This window comes from Eleutherodactylus coqui, chromosome 2 (assembly GCF_035609145.1).
Source record: "Eleutherodactylus coqui strain aEleCoq1 chromosome 2, aEleCoq1.hap1, whole genome shotgun sequence".
In the NCBI taxonomy this organism is placed as follows: Eukaryota; Metazoa; Chordata; class Amphibia; order Anura; family Eleutherodactylidae; genus Eleutherodactylus; species Eleutherodactylus coqui.
In genome coordinates, this window is record NC_089838.1 from 336598233 (window position 1) to 336619409 (window position 21177).

General features: G+C 46.4%; 1 protein-coding gene across 1 annotated transcript in view; it reads right to left on the minus strand.

Moving 5' to 3' along the window:
* LOC136610415 (olfactory receptor 6N1-like) overlaps positions 1–11534 on the minus strand; it is a 43608-nt gene extending 32074 nt beyond the window's left edge. The window contains exon 1 of the mRNA XM_066589646.1: positions 11334–11534. Coding sequence (XP_066445743.1) covers positions 11334–11534 — 201 coding nt within the window. The remainder of the gene's footprint in view (positions 1–11333) is intronic.
* Positions 11535–21177: the final 9643 nt, after the last annotated feature.

Here is a 21177-nt window from a genome sequence, read left to right on the forward strand (position 1 = left end):
ATTCATAAGAAATTTCCCTTTAAATGGCCCAAAGAAAGCATCCTGCACCTTGGTATTACTCTAACATATGTTCCTTCGCTCCTCTTCAAAGCAAACTGCTGCCCTTTTCTGCAAAAGGTACAATCCAACTACAACACATAAACACCCTTTTCTTTTTTTGGTGGGGAAGAAACTACCCCGTTTCCCTGAAAATAAGACTTACCCTGAAAGTAAGACATAATATTTTCCAGAATTTTTGAGGATGCAAAATAATTTTTCCGGCTTTTTGAGGATGCTTGAAATATAAGCCTTACTCCAAAATTAAGCCCTGCTAACAGTTAATTTAAAAAGTCAATTTAAATAGTGTCCAGGCAGCTATACATGTAAAAAAGTTAAACTTTTTTGAAAAAAAAAAAATATAAGACATTGTCTTATTTTGGGGGAAACACGGTAACTTGATATCCACCTATTTGCTACCCTATAATTTATATACTTTACACACAGTTCCAATAGAAATCCCTGGTCACTTCTTCAGCAGCCTGCATGGGTTATTTAGGAGGATCATCAGAAATAAACAAAAACAAACCTAGCATTTTCCCAGTTAACACAAAAAAGGCCACAGGAAGGTTTCGGCCTTCCGAACATGCAATTTATATTGCTAGGTGGTTTTCTTTGGTTGACCACAAACTGGAATCACACACGTCTAACCTACAGATAATTCTGTCTTATTTTTTGTATTAATGTTTCCATAACAAGGATGAAAAGGGAGGGGGAGAGCGGGCATCCCTGTCTTGTTCCATTAAAAATACGGAAAATGGGAGAGAAGGTGCCATTAATTGTAAGTTGCGCAGAGGGGAATTTGTATAGCGTGAGTATGGCTTGGATTAAGGGGGATGGGAAACCGAATTTGGTGAGTGTAGCCTCCATGTAAGGCCAGCTGACTCTGTCAAATGCCTTTTCGGCATCAGTACCTAACAAAGTCAGTGGAAACACATGGGACTTTGCGTGTTGTATTAGGTTAATTACTCGTGAGGTATTGTGTTTACCCTCTCCTAACTTAACAAAACCCTCTTGCTCTGGACCTATTATTTTAGGTAGGAGGTGTCGTATTCTATATGCCTGCAGCTTTACCCATCACTTCACATTAGCATTAAGTAGGGAAATTGGGCGATAGCTGCCACATTCCTTGCTTTCCTTGCCTTCTTTGGAAATGAGGGAGATAGGGGCCATCAAACTTTGCTCTGTAAATTGCTTGCCATTCAGAAGAGAGTTACACAATAGAGATGACTGAGCGTACTCGTCCGAGCTTGATGCTCGTTCGAGCCTTAGGGCACTCGAGATGCTCGTTACTCGAGACAAGCACCACACGGTACTCGGGTCAATTCCATTTCCTTCCCTGCATGTTTAGCGCCATTTTCTGGCCAATAGAAATGCAGGGAAGGCATTACCACTTCCTCCTTTGACGGGTCAGCCCTATCCCACCCCCCAGCAGTGAGTGGCTGGTGAGATCAAGTGACCGTCGAGTACTAAAAGCGGTTCGCCCGCTGCTCGCCTCAGGCACACACTGGAAGAGATCAGGGACAGTGCTGCTGCTACTATAGGGAAAGTGTTAGTGTAGGTTCCTGTCTCCAAGAACCCCAACGGTCCTTCTTAGGGCCATATCTGACCATGTGCATTACTGTTGTGGCTGCTGGGAGCAGTTTTGCACCAAAAATTTTTTTTCCCATCTCGGACTGTGCAGGCTATTACAGCTATAGCGTTCTCAGTCTGCAGTCTATTATACAGAGTATAGGGCCAGTGCTGCTGAGAGAGGGACAGTGGTAGTGTACAATCCTGTCTACAAGAACCCCAATGGTCCTTCTTAGGGCTACCTGTGACCGTGTGCATTTTGCAGGTTGTCTGGTGGGAGTTGTAGTGCATCACTATTGCAGAGCCAGACCTTTTTGCAGCCTTCCGTATAATTTTTTCTGCCTGCAGTTTGCGTTACATTACCGCTGTCAGCCTCCAACTGTACGCCAATAATTGCATAATTTTTTACACCAGTCTGTGTCTGCCATCAACTTCACGCACAGCGTACGGCCACAGCCACTGATAGAGGGAAAGTCATATACACGCTATAAAGTCTGTATTCCTTTTAAATTTAAAAAAAAACAAAAAACTCCTTTTTACGGCTACCTGTGACCGTGTGTATTTTACAGGTTGTCTGGTGGGAGTTGTAGTGCCTCAGTATTGCATAGCTAGGCCTGTTTGCAGCCTTCCATATTTGTTTATGCCTGGAGTTAGCGTTACAATACCGCTGTCAACCTCCAACTGTATGCCAATATTTTCATAATTTCTTACACCGGTCTGTGTCTGCCGTGAAGTTCACGCACCGCTCTGTGTCTGCTCTATTCGTAATACACCAGGCTGAGGGGTAGGGGTAAAGGACGTGGACGCGCGCGAGGACGCGGAGGTCCAAGTCAAGGTGTGGGCACAGGCCGAATTCCTGGTCCAGGTGAATCGCAGCCGGCTGCTGCGGGATTAGGAGAGAGGCAAGTTTCTGGGGTCCCCAGCTTCATATCAAAATTTTTGGGTCCACGTGGTAGACCTTTATTACAAACAGAGCAGTGTGAGCAGGTCCTGACATGGATGGAAGAAAATGCATCCAACAATGTATCGACCACCCAGTCTTCTACGCTGTCCACTGCTGCAACTCTGAATACTCTCGCTGCTGCTCCTCCTTCCTCCCAGCCTTCTCACTCCATGAAAATGACACATTCTGATGAGCAGACAGACTCCCAGGAACTGTTCTTGGGCCCCTCCCTTGATTGGGAAAAAATGGTTCCTCTCTCACCTGAGGAGTTTGTTGTGACCAATGCCCAACCTTTGGAAAGTTCCCGGGGGCCGGGTGATGAGGCTGGGGACTTACGGCAACTGTCTCAAGAGCTTTCAATGGGTGAGGAGGTCGATGATGATGAGACACAGTTGTCTATCAGTGAGGAAGTAGTAAGGGCAGTAAGTCCGAGGGAGAAGCGCACAGAGGATTCGGAGGAAGAGCCGCTGGACGACCCCACCTGGTTTGCTAAGCCAATTGAGGACAGGTCTTCAGAGGGGGAGGCAAGTTCAGCAGCAGGACAGGTTGGAAGAGGTAGTGGGGTGGCCAGGGGTAGGAAGAGCAGGGCCAGAGCAAAGAATCCCCCAACTGTTTCCCAAAGCACCCCCTCGCGCCAAGCCACTGTGCAGAGGCCTAGGTGTTCAAAGGTGTGGATGTTCTTCAATGAGACCGCGGATGACCGACGAACAGTGTTGTGCAACCTGTGTCGCGCCAAGATCAGCCGGGGAGCCACCACTACCAGCCTCACCACCACCAGCATGTACAGGCATATGATGGCCAAGCACCACACAAGGTGGGACAAAGACCGTTCACCACCTCCGGGTCGCACCACTGCCTCTCCTCACCATCTGCCCCAACCTGCCACTCAGATCCAACCCCCCTCTCAGGATACAGTCACGAGCGCCTCCTGGCCTGCAACCACACCATCACCTCCGCTGTCCTCGACCCCATCCAGAAATGTCTCTCAGTGCAGCGTCCAGCTGTCGCTAGCGCAAGCGTTAGAGCGCAAGCGCAAATACGCCACCACGCACCCGCACGCTCAAGCTTTAAACGTGCACATTGCAAAATTGATCGGCCTGGAGATGCTGCCGTACAGGCTGGTGGAAACTGAGGCTTTCAAAAACATGATGGCGGCAGCGGTCCCACGCTACTCGGTCCCCAGTCACCACTATTTTTCCTGGTGTGCCGTCCCAGCCCTACACCAGCATGTCTCCCGCAACATCAATCGTGCCCTCACCAATGCGGTTACTGGGAAGGTCCACTTAACCACGGACACGTGGACAAGTATTGGTGGGCAGGGCCACTATATCTCCCTGACGGCAAATTGGGTGAATTTGGTGGAGGCTAGGACCGAGGCTGAGCCTGGGACCTCTCGCGTCCTACCCACACCCTGAATAGCAGGCCCTTCCTCGGTTCTGGTATCTGCGGTAGTCTATGCCACCTCCTCTAAACCCTCCCCCTCCTCCTCCTCCTACACAACCTCTACCTCTTAATTGAGAAATGTGAGCAGCACGTCGCCAGCAGTCGGAGTGGCGCGGCAGCACAGTGGTGGGCAAGCGTCAGCAGGCCGTGCTGAAACTCCTCAGCCTAGGTAACAGGAGGTACACAGTCCCTGAACTGTTGCAGGGTCTGACAGAGCAGACCAACCTCTGGCTTTCGCCTCTGAGCGTCCAATCGGGCATGGTCGTGTGTCACACATGTTCCATGCCTGGCCCACGTCTTCAATTTGGTGGTTCAGCGGTTTCAGAAAAACTACCCACACTTGTTAGACCTGCTCAGCAAGGTGTGCCGCGTCTGCGCACATTTCCGCAAGTCCACCATGGACTCTGCCACCCTGCAACATTGGTTTAACTTGCCAGAGCACCGACTGCTGTGCGACGTGCCCACATGGTGGAATTGTACGCTGCACATGTTGGCCAGGCTTTATGAGCAGCGTAGAGCTAGAGTGGAATACTAACTCCAACATGGGCGGCGTAGTGGGAGTCAGCCTCCTCAATTCTTTACAGAGGAGTGGGCCTGGATGGCAGATATCTGCCAGGTCTTTGGAAACTTTGAGGAGTCTACCCAGGTGGTGAGCGGCGATGCTGCAATCATTAGCGTCACCATTTCTCTGCTATGCCTGTTGAGAAGTTCCCTGCAAAGCATAAAGGCTGACGCTTTGCTGTCGGAAACGGAGGCAGGGGAAGACAGTATGTCACTGGATAGTCAGAGCACCCTCGTGTCTATATCTCAGCGCGTTCAGGAGGAGGAGGAGGGGGAGGAGCCTGAGGAGGAGGAGGGGGATGAGACAGCGGGGCCCACTGCAGAGGGTACCCATGCTGCTTGCCACTCATCTGTTCAGCGTGTATCGCCTGTGGAGGAGGAGGAGGATCCTGAAAGTAATCTTCCTAGTGAGGACAGCGATGTGTTGCGTACTGGTACTCTGGCGCACATGGCTGACTTCATGTTAGACTGCCTTTCTCGTGACCCTTGCGTTAGACGCATTCTGGCCACTACGGATTAATGGGTGTACCCCCTGCTCGACCCACAGTACAAGGAGAACCTTTCCATTCTCATTCCCGAAGAGGAAAGGGGTTCGAGAGTGATGCAATACCACAGGGCCCTGGTGGACAAACTAATGGTAAACTTCCCATCTGACAGCGCTAGTGGCAGAAGGCGCAGTTCCGAGGGCCAAGTAGCAGGGCAGGTGCGGAGATCAGGCAGCATCTTCAGCACAGGCAGGGGAACACTCTCCAAGGCCTTTGCCAGCTTTATGGCTCCCCAGCAAGACTGCATCACCACTCCCCAGTCAAGGCTAAGTCGGAGGGAGCACTGTAAAAAGATGGCGAAGGAGTACGTAGCCGATCGTACCACCGTCCTCCGTGATGCCTCTGCTCCATACAACTATTGGGTGTCAAAGCTGGACACGTGGCACGAACCTGCGCTGTATGCCTTAGAGGGTGTTTAGTGCAGCTGGGGGAATCATCACGGACAAGCGTACCCGTGCTGCCTACAGGCTCTGTTGCAAATTAAGCAACAGTGAGCTGTATCTTTCAAAAAATATTTATGGGTTTCACCTGCCCTCTCGGTTGATAAATTTTTCAGAGGTACACTTATTTTTGGGGCCCACGCCTACACTCTTATCCAACTAATTTTTTCCGGCCTTCGCCTACGCTCATGGTACCCCAATGTTTCAGAGGTTTTCCTATACTTTTACTAAAGAAATTTTACTGGGGTCTGCCTGTCTATACTTCAGCTACAGAAATGTTACTGGGGTGTGCCTATACTGCTGCCGCGAAAATGTTACAGGGGTCTGCCTATACTGCTGCCGCGAAAATGTTATAGGGGTCTGTCTATACTTCTTCCACGTAAATGTTAGAGGGGTCTGCCTATACTGCTGCCACAAGGATGTTACTGGGGTCTGCCAATAATGCAGCTACAATTATGTTACAGGGGTCTGCCTATACTGCTGCTACAAAAATGTTACAGGGGTCTGCCTATACTTCTGCCACGTAAATGTTAGAGGGGTCTGCCTATACTTCTGCCACGTAAATGTTACAGGGGTCTGCCTATACTGCTGCCACAAGGATGTTACTGGGGTCTGCCTATACTGCTGCCATGTAAATGTCACAGGGATCTGCCTATACTGCTGCTTCAAAAATGTTACAAAGGTCTGCATATACTTCTGCTACAAGAAAGATACAGGGTTCTGCCTGTACTGCAGCTACAAGAATGTTACTGGGGTCTGCCTATACTGCTGCCGCGAAAATGTAACAGGGGCTGTCTATACTTCTACCACATAAATGTTAGAAGGGTCTGCCTATACTGCTGCCACTTAAATGTTATAGGGGGTCTGTCTATACTTCTCCAACGTAAATGTTAGAGGGGTCTGCCTAAACTTCTGCCACGTAAATGTTACAGGGGTCTGCCTATACAGCTGCTACAAGAATGTTACTGGGGTCTGCCTATACTGCTGCCACGTAAATGTTAGAGGGGTCTGCCTATTCTTCTGCCACGTAAATGTTACAGGTGTCTGCCTATACTGCTGCCACTACGATGTTACTGGGGTCTGCCTATACTGCTGCCGCGTAAATGTTACACGGGTCTGCCTATACTTCTGCGACATAAATGTTACAGGGGTCAGCCTATACTGCTGTCACAAGGATGTTACTGGGGTCTGCCAATACTGCTGCCACTTCAATGTTACAGGGGTCTGCCTACACTTCTGCCACATAAATGTTAGAGGGGTCTGCCTATACTGCTGCCACAAGGATGTTACTGGGGTCTGCCTATACTGCAGCCCCTTAAATGTCACAGGGGTCTGTCTATACTGCTGCTACAAAAATGTTACATGGGTCTGCCTATAGTGCTGCCACTTAAATGTTACAGGGGTCTGCCTATACTTCTGCCACGTAAATGTCACAGGGGTCTGCCTATACTCCTGCCACAAGGATGTTACTGGGGTCTGCCTATACTGCTGCCACTTAAATGTCACAGGGGTCTGCCTATACTGCTGCTACAAAAATGTTACAGGGGTCTGCCTATACTTCTGCAACAAGAATGATAAAGGGTTCTGCCTATACTGCAGTTACAAGAATTTTACTGGGGTCTGCCTATACTGCTGCCGCAAAAATGTTACAGGGGTCTGCCTCTACTTCTGCCACGTAAATGTTACAGGGGTCTGCCTATACTTCTGCCACATAAATGTTAGAGCGGTCTGCCCATTCATCTGCCATGTAAATGTTACAGGCGTCTGCCTATACTGCTGCCACAAGGATGTTACTGGGGTCTGCCTATACTGCTGCCACTTAAATGTCACAGGGGTCTGCCTACACTGCTGCTACAAAAATATTACAGGGGTCTGCCTATACTTCTGTCACGTAAATGTTACAGGGGTCTGCCTATACTTCTGCTACAAGAATGATACAGGGGTCTGCCTATACTGCAGCTACAAGAATTTTACTGGGGTCTGCCTATACTGCTGCCGCATAAATCTTACAGGGGTCTGCCCATACTTCTTCCATGTAAATGTTACAGGGGTCTGCCTATACTGCTGTCACAAGGATGTTACTGGGGTCTGCCTATACTGCTGCCACTTAAATGTTACAGGGGTCTTTCTATACTTCTGCCAAGTAAATGTTACAGGGGTCTGCCTGTACTGCTGCCACTAAAATGTTACGGGGGTCTGCCTATACTTCTGCCACGTAAATGTTACAGGGGTCTGCCTATACTGTTGCTACAAAAATGTTACAGGGGTCTGCCAATACTTCTGCTATAAGAATGATACATGGGTGTGCCTATACTGCTGCTGCGTAAATGTTACAGGGGTCGGCTTATACTTCTGCCACGTAACAGTTACAGGGGTCTGTCTATACTGCTGCCACAAGGATGTTACTGGGGTCTGCCTATACTGCTGCCACTTAAATGTTACAGGGGTCTGCCTATACTTCTACTAAAGAAATGGTTCTGGGGTTTGCCTATACTATTACAACCGAAAAGTTACTGGGGTCTGCTTATACCTTTTCTACTGGAATGTTACAGTGGCCTGTTTATACTATGGGTGCACACAGACTTCCCATCGCGGTGTTTTACCTATCATGCCCAAAAACACTCACTGACTAGGGCATGAATTGTGGGCCGAGGCCGATATGTATTTTCTCTTGGGTTAGCACAGTTATCTGTGAAACTCGTTTGGGCCACTGAAGAGGAGCGTTACTGGCTTAATGGGATGTTCAGTGCTGTACTAGCATCGGAGTCCGCTCTATGCCTGCGTTTGCTCAGGGTGTGTGCAGTGGCCTATGTCCTCAGTGAAACGAAAGTCTGGGCACTGTAATTTCTTCATATTAATTACTTTATTTTGGTTCCTTTTGCTCACCTATGCTGTGGGTGCACAAAGACTTCCCATTGTGGTGTTTTACCTGTCGGGCACAATGTCACTGACTGGCTTTGGTAGGGTGCAGAGTGCAGATGGCTTATTGCCCTTGCGGTGTCGATTGAGCTATCCGACACCAACACAGAATGAATAGTGTGTGGGCACATGGATTGCCCATTGCTATGTAACTCGCGGCACCTTTGGTCACTCAGTGTGTTTGCTGGGACCGAGCCTGACCAAGGGCCCGCTCACATACTTCCCACACAGGCTACAGCGCGTCCTGGTCATGGTTTCTTGGCCTTGTAAGGCCACCTCCTCCTCCTGCTTGGGGTCATGGGATCAGCACTGGGCATCATGTAGTTGCTGTCGTGTTACCACAGCTATCTGATACACTAGTTTTTACAAAAGAAAAGGAGTGTTACTGCATTAATGAGACCTTCAATGTTGTGCTAGCAGCGACGTCCGCTTCATGCCTACGATTGCTGAAGCTGTTGGCCGAGGCCTACGTCCCGGGGAAACTGCAACTACGCCAGGTTGGGCCTGTGGAACTTTTTCCTGGCCAATCCAGTCATTGGAGCGGTGAAAGGAAACGTAAGTGATTTAATGAGCCCGTCGCAGATGAACTAGCATCGAAGTCCACTTCATGCCTACGATTGCTGAAGCTGTTGGCTGAGGCCTAGGTCCCGGGGAACTGCAAGTACGCCAGGTTGGGCCTGTGGAACTTTTTCCTAGCTACTCCAGTCATTGGAGCGGTGAAAGCAAACGTAACTGATTTAATGAGCCCGTTGCAGATGAACTAGCATCGAAGTTGGCTTCATGCTTACGATTGCTGAAGTTGTTGGCTGAGGCCTAAGTCCCGGGGGAACTGCATGTATGCAAAGTTGGGCCTGTGGAACTTTTTCCTGGCTAATCCAGTCATTGGAGCGGTGAAAGAAAATGTAGCTGATTTAAGGAGACCTTCGCAGCTGAACTAGCATCAAAGTCTGCTTCATGCCCTCAAGAGCTGAGGGTTTGTGCAGAGGCCTATGTCCTCGGCGCAGTGAAAGTCTGGCATGTCTGGGCACTCTGATTTCTTCATGGTTCGTAAGAAAGTAATGAACAGCGCCGGAGATGGTTAAATTTTCCTTTTAAAAGTGCATCAGCAGATGCCTCTTTATTAGGTGCAGCAAATCCAGTAAAACGCACAACGTTTCGACCCGACAGTGGGTCTTTTTCAAGTGCATAAAATCCATATAAAACATACACAGCATTTATATAAAACCTCCACCTATCCACAGACAAAGACATAATTAAAAAACGCCCACATACACCTGTAGATCATGCTGGTGCCGTCCTCCATGCTGTTCCACAACCACTTCATCTTCTCCCAAAAAGGCGTCCGATGTCATCACAAGGTGTCACGTTGCCCGGACGCATCACAAATCCTTCTGGTGTCCTGAGTTCAAGTCTGCGCATGCGCTTAAAGTTGCGTAGCGGGACGTGTGTTGGTGATGTCCTCCAGACGCCGCTTGTTACCATAGCAGCATCGGGGAGTACGTTCTCGCAAGGCTTCCTGTGTGGAAACACTGTCTCGCCCACCTGCCGCTCATTACTATAGCGGCACCGGAGAGTACTCTCTCGCGAGGCTTCCTGTATGAATACACTGTCCCGCCCACCTGCAGCAGTAGCTATGGATGCAGCAGATAGTATCCAAGGAAACCACCAGCGGTCTTTATTCGATGTTGCTCAACGATATGGGGGTGACACAGTGGAATAACAGAGGAGACCATATTATATGCGCATTAAAGGGGAATCCTACAAAGACAAAGTAAACTGACTCCATAAAAAGTATTATCACGGGGCCAGATCTGCATCACTGATTCTTTAAATAGGGAGATCAATTAGTTGATATACACAAAAATGCCTTGTTGCCGGTCAAAATATATTTTATTGACACTAAATACATAGCAAAGGTTATTTATTGATATCCAATATGTTACGGCCGCTCATTCCCCAAGGCTAGTAATCTGTCTTTCAAAGGTCAACCAAGGTGATGTTGTGAAGAATGAATCAGGTTGTGGACACAGCAACGGTGGCGGCGCATGATCTGTGGGACAAGAGAGACAAAAATTAAGATATATACAGAAAGGGATGGATCAATCATCAAAGTAATGGTAATGGATCGTATTCTAGGTTTAAGCCATTTGGTTGTAGTGCATCAAGTTCAAAAATCCACCTTGTTTCCCTAAGCTTTAAACATCTCCCCCTATCGCCACCTCTGTTGTTCAATGGCTCACAGTCTATTATTTGGAATTTAAGTTGACTTATGGCATGGTTGAAATCTACAAAGTGTTTGGCTACAGGTACGTCAGATCTTTCTGTACGAATCGTACTTTTATGCTTTGATATTCGCGTCCTGCATTCTTTTGTAGTCTCGCCCACATAGATAAGGCCACACGGGCATGTAATGACGTAGATGACATTAGTCGCGTTGCACGTAAATCTATATTTAATCGGGTAACGTTTCCCCGTCCGAGGGTGTGTGAATGAGCTGCCTTTAGTCATGTTATGGCAGCTGGAGCAGCCAAGGCACGGGAAATTCCCCAGTTTAGGTGGCGCAAGAACCATCTGTGTCAACACTTGTGTCTTCTTTACCGTGTGTACTAATTTATCCTTAAAATTAGGGCCACGTCTATAGGACATGAGGGGTGGATGTTTAAATTCTACAACCTCGGGATGGCATTGGTTCAAAATCGACCAATGTCTCCTCAAAATATTGGCTATACGTCCACTCATCGGACCAAAAGTAGACACGAATGGGATTCGTGTCAACGCCTTTTCTCTTTGCGTCGTAGTGAGAAGGGTTTCACGTTTGATATCACGTGCTTTCGTGACCAGAGGCTTAGCAATCCGCTCTGGATATCCTCTTACTTTGAATTTATGATGCATTTCATTAAGCCTGTGGTCTACGTGCTCATCGACCACTATCCTGCGTACCCGTAACAGTTGGCTCGAAGGTAGAGAGTCTCGCATTTTTGGCGGATGACAACTATTATACAGTAATGGGCTGTTCCTATCTGTGTCCTTCGTGTAAAGTTCTGTTTTAAGGGACCCTTCGTCCTTGTATACCATGACATCGAGGAATTGGACCCTTTCACTCGATTGGGTAAGCGTGAATTTAAGGTCAGGGTGAACACTATTCAGTTCGTCATGGAAAAGTTGCAGTTCGGCCTCAGTTCCCTCCCAAATCATGAATATGTCGTCTATATACCTTGTCCATAATCGTACCTTAGACCAATGCGCAGATGTATATACACTTGATTCTTCAAAATGTGTCATGTACAGGTTAGCGTATGTCGGGGCTACGTTCGTCCCCATTGCGGTTCCACGCCGCTGTTTATAGTAACTATCCCCGTACATGAAACAATTATTTGTCAAGATAAGTTCTAACAATGTCAGTATCAACTGCATATTCGCATTGTCAAAGTCAGACTCATTTAAAAAGGAGTGAACCGCCTCTAAACCTGCTTCGTGTTGAATGTTAGTATATAGCGCAACAACGTCAAAAGATCCTAGGATGGAATTGGGCAAGATGTCAACTTCACGCAATTTTATCAAAAAATCGGTGGTATCTTTTATATAGGATTTGGCCCTGACTGAAAATTCTCTAAGCACCTTATCCAGAAAGACAGAGACTCTACTGTATATGGAGTCTCTACCCGAAATAATAGGTCAACCCGGGGGCTGATGCAAGTTCTTATGTATTTTGGGAAGAGTATAAATGACTGGAGTAATTGGATGCGGGACAAATAAATAGTCATGCAGCCTCTTATCTATAATTCCTGCTTGATAAGCTTCATCTAGTATAAGTCGCAGTTTGTTTTGCAATCCAAGCATCGGATTACTATCCAGTCGTTCATACGTAGTGTCATCATTCAATTGTGACATGACCTCCTGATGGTAATAGGTTGAGTCCATTACCACAATGGCGCCCCCTTTATCGGCAGCTCTGATGGTAACCGACTCATCCTTGCTTAACGCCTTCAATGCCAAAACCTCATTTCTGGTCACATTATTCCTATGCACATACTTATACTGTTCACATCTTAACTTATTCAAGTCATGGGAAACCAGTTTCGAAAAGGCCTCTATGCCACCATATGTACCTGGTGGCTGAAAAGCACTTTTGTTACACAGCCCTAATTTTTTTGATGAGAAACCCGTTTCAAGCTGTACATTAGGGGAAGAGCTCTCAACAGTAGTTGCAAAATATGTTTTAAGTTTCAAAGATCTGAAAAGACGACAGCAGTCAATATCAACTTGGAACCAATCGGTCCTAGGAACCTCACAGAATGACAAACCACGGGATAAAACCTTAATATCGGTCTCATTCAATGTTTTAGAGGATATATTTACCACCAGGAGTTGATCTGCGATTAGCTCCTCTGTTTCCTGTATGATCTTGTTTGAATCCCTGGTCTTCGTCTTCCTCCATCGGTTGTGTAGCTTTCCACCCCGCCTGTTGCGCTGCCGCTTCCCACATGAGCCCTCTGACGAGGAGGGCGTTGCTCTAAAAAATTAGATCTCCCATTGTCCGTTATGGGAGGATTTTCATCCATGGACTCTGAACTGGCGGATGTGAACCCAAACCTTTGTGGAGGTCTTGGTCGCCGCGGGTTCCTAGGGACCCGTGTCCGTCTTGGGACCTGTGGGTTCTGTCTCCGTTTTCCAGATGATTGCCAATTGAATATATGACCACTTTTATAATCTTCCGTATCACGGAACCATTTATTTCTCTTCGTGCTTTCCGTGTCTTCCCTATATTTTTTAAGGAAAACATCGCATTTATCTTTAAGTTGTTGTAAATCATCCGATTTCATAGTCGTCTTAAGTCCATCCTCAAAATTCCTTAGTTGTTCCTGGCAAATCTTGATCTCCGCCTGCAAAAACTCCATATTCAAAAGCATCAAGTCAAATGCGTATTTGTTAGTAATTTTTATGAATTTCGAGCATAAATCATCGTTATCGGCAAACAGAGTTGGTCTTATATGCGATCTAAGACCCCGTGGGATCCTCCCCATGCCAAAATATTCCCGCAGGGTCGCAAGATGTAACTGGTACGAAATCAAATGCTTATTAAGTGTCTCCCATTTCCTTTGTAAGGCATATAAATGCTGTGTATGTTGTATATGTATTTTATGCACTTGAAAAAGACCCACTGTCGGGTCGAAACGTTGTGCGTTTTACTGGATTTGCTGCACCAAATAAAGAGGCATCTGCTGATGCACTTTTAAAAGGAAAATTTAACCACCTCCGGCGCTGCTCATTACTTTCTTATGAACTGACGGTCTTTTGAGGATCCAAAGGAATCGGGTCCTCATATATGAGCTTTTTGCGCATTTCTTTTTCCCTCCTTCCACTATAGTGGTCGGATCTAACGGAGTGCTGCTGCGACTTTGATTACCTGGATGATTGAATATGGATTCCATGCAGCAGGCACCCATGGATCGAGGTGGATCAGTACAAACGGCAAGAGGTGGGCCTGTTTACTCCAGTACCTTCACCTACACACAGGTAGAAGCGGATAAAATTTATTCTAATATGATTGTGGATGGATCTTTTTTGGACATTCCTAATGCTAATGCCTTACAAAGGAAATGGGAGACACTTAATAAGCATTTGATTTCGTACCAGTTACATCTTGCGACCCTGCGGGAATATTATGGCGTGGGGAGGATCCCACGGGGTCTCAGATCGCATATAAGACCAACTCTGTTTGCCGATAACGATGATTTATGCTCGAAATTCATAAAAATTACTAACAAATACACATTTGACTTGATGCTTTTGAATATGGAGTTTTTGCAGGCGGAGATCAAGATTTGCCAGGAACAACTAAGGAATTTTGAGGATGAACTTAAGACGACTATGAAATCGGATGATTTACAACAACTTAAAGATAAATGCGATGTTTTCCTTAAAAAATATAGGGAAGACACGGAAAGCACGAAGAGAAATAAATGGTTCCGTGATACGGAAGATTATAAAAGTGGTCATATATTCAATTGGCAATCATCTGGAAAACGGAGACAGAACCCACAGGTCCCAAGACGGACACGGGTCCCTAGGAACCGGCGGCGACCAAGACCTCCACAAAGGTTTGGGTTCACATCCGCCAGTTCAGAGTTCATGGATGAAAATCCTCCCATAACGGACAATAGGAGATCTAATTTTTTAGAGCAACGCCCTCCTCGTCAGAGGGCTCATGTGGGAAGCGGCAGCGCAACAGGCGGGGCGGAAAGCTACACAACCGATGGAGGAAGACGAAGACCAGGGATTCAAACAAGATCATACAGGAAACAGAGGAGCTAATCGCAGATCAACTCCTGGTGGTAAATATATCCTCTAAAACATTGAATGAGACCGATATTAAGGTTTTATCCCGTGGTTTGTCATTCTGTGAGGTTCCTAGGACCGATTGGTTCCAAGTTGATATTGACTGCCGTCGTCTTTTCAGATCTTTGAAACTTAAAACATATTTTGCAACTACTGTTGAGAGCTCTTCCCCTAATGTACAGCTTGAAACGGGTTTCTCATCAAAAAAATTAGGGCTGCGTAACAAAAGTGCTTTTCAGCCACCAGGTACATATGGTGGCATAGAGGCCTTTTCAAAACTGGTTTCCCATGACTTGAATAAGTTAAGATGTGAACAGTATAAGTATGTGCATAGGAATAATGTGACCAGAAATGAGGTTTTGGCATTGAAGGCGTTAAGCAAGGATGAGTCGGTTACCATCAGAGCTGCCGATAAAGGGGGCGCCATTGTGGTAATGGACTCAACCTATTACCATCAGGAGGTCATGTCACAATTGAATGATGACACTACGTATGAACGACTGGATAGTAATCCGATGTTTGGATTGCAAAACGAACTGCGACTTATACTAGATGAAGCTTATCAAGCAGGAATTATAGATAAGAGGCTGCATGACTATTTATTTGTCCCGCATCCAATTACTCCAGTCATTTATACTCTTCCCAAAATACATAAGAACTTGCATCAGCCCCCGGGTTGACCTATTATTTCGGGTAGAGACTCCATATACAGTAGAGTCTCTGTCTTTCTGGATAAGGTGCTTAGAGAATTTTCAGTCAGGGCCAAATCCTATATAAAAGATACCACCGATTTTTTGATAAAATTGCGTGAAGTTGACATCTTGCCCAATTCCATCCTAGGATCTTTTGACGTTGTTGCGCTATATACTAACATTCAACACGAAGCAGGTTTAGAGGCGGTTCACTCCTTTTTAAATGAGTCTGACTTTGACAATGCGAATATGCAGTTGATACTGACATTGTTAGAACTTATCTTGACAAATAATTGTTTCATGTACGGGGATAGTTACTATAAACAGCGGTGTGGAACCGCAATGGGGACGAACGTAGCCCCGACATACGCTAACCTGTACATGACACATTTTGAAGAATCAATTGTATATACATCTGCGCATTGGTCTAAAGTACGATTATGGACAAGGTATATAGACGACATATTCATGATTTGGGAGGGAACTGAGGCCGAACTGCAACTTTTCCATGACGAACTGAATAGTGTTCACCCTGACCTTAAATTCACGCTTACCCAATCGAGTGAAAGGGTCCAATTCCTCGATGTCATGGTATACAAGGACGAAGGGTCCCTTAAACGGACCTTTACACGAAGGACACAGATAGGAACAGCCTATTACTGTATAATAGTTGTCATCCGCCAAAAATGCGAGACTCTCTACCTTCGAGCCAACTGTTACGGGTACGCAGGATAGTGGTCGATGAGCACGTAGACCACAGGCTTAACGAAATGCATCATAAATTCAAAGTAAGAGGATATCCAGAGCGGATTGTTAAGCCTCTGGTCACGAAAGCACATGATATCAAACGTGAAACCCTTCTCACTACGACGCAAAGAGAAAAGGTGTTGACACGAATTACATTCGTGTCTACTTTTGGTCTGATGAGTGGACGTATAGCCAATATTTTGAGGAGACATTGGTCGATTTTGAACCAATGCCATCCCGTGGTTGTAGAATTTAAACATCCACCCCTCATGTCCTATAGACGTGGCCCTAATTTTAAGGATAAATTAGTACACACGGTAAAGAAGACACAAGTGTTGACACAGATGGTTCTTGCGCCACCTAAACTGGGGAATTTCCCGTGCCTTGGCTGCTCCAGCTGCCATAACATGACTAAAGGCAGCTCATTCACACACCCTCGGACGGGGAAACGTTACCCGATTAAATATAGATTTACGTGCAACGCGACTTATGTCATCTACGTCATTACATGCCCGTGTGGCCTTATCTATGTGGGCGAGACTACAAAAGAATGCAGGACGCGAATATCAAAGCATAAAAGTACGATTCGTACAGAAAGATCTGACGTACCTGTAGCCAAACACTTTGTAGATTTCCACCATGCCATAAGTCAACTTAAATTCCAAATAATAGACTGTGAGCCATTGAACAACAGAGGTGGCGATAGGGAGAGATGTTTAAAGCTTAGGGAAACAAGGTGGATTTTTGAACTTGATGCACTACAACCAAATGGCTTAAACCTAGAATACGATCCATTACCATTACTTTGATGATTGATCCATCCCTTTCTGTATATATCTTAATTTTTGCCTCTCTTGTCCCACAGATCATGCGCCGCCACCGTTGCTGTGTCCACAACCTGATTCATTCTTCACTAGATCACCTTGGTTGACGTTTGAAAGACAGATTACTAGCCTTGGGGAATGAGCGGCCGTAACATATTGGATATCAATAAATAACCTTTGCTATGTATTTAGTGTCAATAAAATATATTTTGACCGGCAACAAGGCATTTTTGTGTATATCAACTAATTGATCTCCCTATTTAAAGAATCAGTGATGCAGATCTGGCCCCGTGATAATACTTTTTATGGAGTCAGTTTACTTTGTCTTTGTAGGATTCCCCTTTAATGCGCATATAATATGGTCTCCTCTGTTATTCCACTGTGTCACCCCCATATCGTTGAGCAACATCGAATAAAGACCGCTGGTGGTTTCCTTGGATACTATCTGCTGCATCCATAGCTACTGCTGCAGGTGGGCGGGACAGTGTATTCATACAGGAAGCCTCGCGAGAGCGTACTCTCCGGTGCCGCTATAGTAATGAGCGGCAGGTGGGCGAGACAGTGTTTCCACACAGGAAGCCTTGCGAGAACGTACTCCCCGATGCTGCTATGGTAACAAGCGGCGTCTGGAGGACATCACCAACACACGTCCCGCTACGCAACTCTAAGCGCATGCGCAGACTTGAACTCAGGACACCAGAAGGATTTGTGATGCGTCCGGGCAACGTGACGCCTTGTGATGACGTCGGAAGCCTTTTTGGGAGAAGATGAAGTGGTTGTGGAACAGCATGGAGGACGGCACCAGCATGATCTACAGGTGTATGTGGGCGTTTTTTAATTATTTCTTTGTCTGTGGATAGGTGGAGGTTTTATATAAATGCTGTGTATGTTTTATATGGATTTTATGCACTTGAAAAAGACCCACTGTCGGGTCGAAACGTTGTGCGTTTTACTGGATTTGCTGCACCTAATAAAGAGGCATCTGCTGATGCACTTTTAAAAGGAAAATTTAACCACTTCCGGCGCTGCTCATTACTTTCTTATGAACTGACGGTCTTTTGAGGATCCAAAGGAATCGGGTCCTCATATATGAGCTTTTTGCGCATTTCTTTTTCCCTCCTCCCACTATAGTGGTCGGATCTAACGGAGTGCTGCTGCGACTTTGATTACCTGGGTTCTTCATGGTACATGTCTTGGGTGGCCTAGGACCCACCTATGCTGTGGGTGCACACAGACTTCCCATTGCGGTGATTTACCTGTCTGGCACAAAGACACTGACTGACTTGGGTAGGGGGCAGAGTGCAGATGGCTTTACCCTTGCGGTTTCGATTGAGCTATCCAACACCTAGACAGAATGAATACTGTGTGGGCATATAGATTCCCCATAGTTATGTAACTCATGCCCACGTTTGCAGCTCCTGACGGAGGTTGGCACTTTATTGGAATGAAGATCGAATGTCAATTTCTCATTGATTATCAACTGCATTGTGGGCTGTCACCCCCCCCCCCCCTTTACAGAAGGTTGCTACCTGGCCCTGCCAACCCTCTGCAGTGTGTGACACTCCGATTCCTCCTCATAGCAGAGGCACTTGGAAATAGACATGAGGATGGTGTGGCTATGAAGCGAGCGTGTGGCATGAGGGCAGCTGAAGGCTGCGCAGGGATACTTTTGTGTGCGCTGTGGACGCTGGGTCGTGCGGGGGGTTGGGCAGCATGTAACCGAGGAGAAGAGGCAGCAGTGTGACCCGCAGGCAGTGATTGTGCTTGGTTTAAGGTAGTGTTGTGCTTAGCTAAGGTGTGCCTTGCTAATGAGGGTTTGTCCGAAGTAAAAATTGTTAGGAAGGGGGGGGGGGGGCACACTCTTCCCGCTATTGTGGCTTAATAGTGAGACCTGGGAGCCTGAGATCCAGCCATGCATGCTGCCCCTCCCCTGCCCTATCCGTTTCTGTGGCGTTTCCATCACTTTCGTAGGTTTTGCAGATTTTCACAAGTGAAAACCTAAGCGGAGCATCGGTCATACACAAAAATGCTCGAGTCGCCCATTGACTTCAATGGGATTCGTTACTCGAAACGAACTCCCGAGCATCGCGGAAAGTTCAACTCGAGCAACGAGCACCCGAGCATTTTGGTGATCGCTCATCTCTATTACACAACATCAGGAATCTCGGAGTTAGTACCTCTCGGAATCTTTTATAGTAGCTGGTTGGCAAACCAACAGGGCCAGGTGCCTTCCCGCTGTCTATGGAAGATAGCACCTCCACAATTTCATCTCTAGTAAATGGTTGGGTCAGGAGGTGTTTAATCTCGTCAGTGAGAGAAGGGAGCTCAATCAAATCCAGTTAACTGAAGGTTAGATTTTTTTGTGTCTGGATGTCTTGGGAGGTCGTACAAGGATCTGTAAACTTTTACAAATTCTTTCGTGATTTCATCTATTTTAGAGACTACTCCTTTGCTGGGGGATTTAATTGCCTCTATAAAGATTTTTTCTTTACGTTTTTTTAGCAGGGCAAACATGACTTTAGAGCCTCTGTCTCCGTGCATGTAATATTTGAAAGAGCTCCTCTGGTACAGTCTCGCAGTACGTTTATTAAGTACATTTTTGAGATTCCCTCGTCGCTCTCTGAGTTCCTCTTGAACTCCGGTCACGCCCGATTGTTTATTTATTCTTTCCAACGTAGAGATCTGCACAAGTAAAGAATTTAGTTCAGCTTGTTGCTGATTTTTGCATTTAGCTCCCAGAGCAATGAGCTCACCTCTGATGAAGACCTTATGGGTCTCCCATAAAATAGCTGGCGATATTCCTGGTGTGTCATTTCTCTCCCAAAAAATCTTTTACAGCATTGTTTAGTTGGGCCTGGTGCTGTGAAGAGTCTAGTAAGGTTTCATTTAATGTCCAGGACCAAGCGCGCAGAGGGATACTATTGATCTCTAGCGAGAAAGATACTGGTGCATGGTCCGACAATGTAATAGAGCCTATTTGTGTGTCACTTGTCTGTGGGAGAAACCAGCTATTGATAAAAAAAAAAAATTGTCTAGCCTGTGATACGATTTATGTAGAGGGGAGTAGAAAGAATAGTCCCTATCATCAGGATGGTGTGTTCTCCAAATATCTATAAGATTGAGATCTGCTAAATAGCTTTTTAATTTACTAAGTGCTTTGTAATATATAGAGGACTTTCCATTTGAGGTGTCTATTAGAGGGTTTAGTGCTAGGTTTAAGTCTCCTCCCACTATCACTATCGCCTCCGCAAACATATTCAGTCCTTTTTAGTATTTGCAGCAGAGATTGGATTTGTCCTTGGTTAGGGGCATATAGGTTGGCTATTGTTACCAATGTATTTGTGATAGTACCTTTGATAAGAAACCTACCCTCTGGGTCTGACTGTGTGACTATATGGTTAAAGGGAGTGTTCTTATGTAGGGCAATGCTCACACCTTTTGAAGATGAGTCTGACTGAGCATTGTGATACCATTTGTCATATTGGCGATGTTTATTTAGGTCAGGTATATTCTTGAGTTTAAAGTGTGTCTCTTGGAGCAGGAGTATATCATAATTAGATTTCTTCAATAGAGATAGTATTTGACCTCTTTTCCGGGGCTCTTTCAGTCCTTTGACATTGTATGAGACCAGGGCGATGGGCCTGGGGGCAGAACCACTAGCCATAATATCGACACCCATAAGGGATTTTCTTCTTACCTGATCCTGACACATGGGCGGCAACCACTTGGCCTCTTAAGGAGACCGTTTGTAACATTTTCAAAAATCTATAATGCAGTTGAAAAACGTGAGAAACAGATTTATTGCTTGTGAGACGGTGACCGGCAAGGTGCTGGAGGGCAGGTATATATCGCCTAGGATGCTCTCCTATGCTGCTTTGGGGAGCGCTTGGGCAGATACGTGCCACCGAGCAGCCTGGGCTCGGTGGAGGAAGCCGGCAGTATAGTGTTAGTAGCATTAAGCTACTAACACGTTGTAGTAAGTAAGTGGCTCCAAGCCGCATAATCCGGGCCGGCTTTTCCTGGAGTGACCAAAGTGAAGGGTGGGATGGTCACTCCCACGTACCAGGTGGGGCTGGTACCAGGCCTTATAAAGCCTGGGCCTACAGGGCCAGGAGG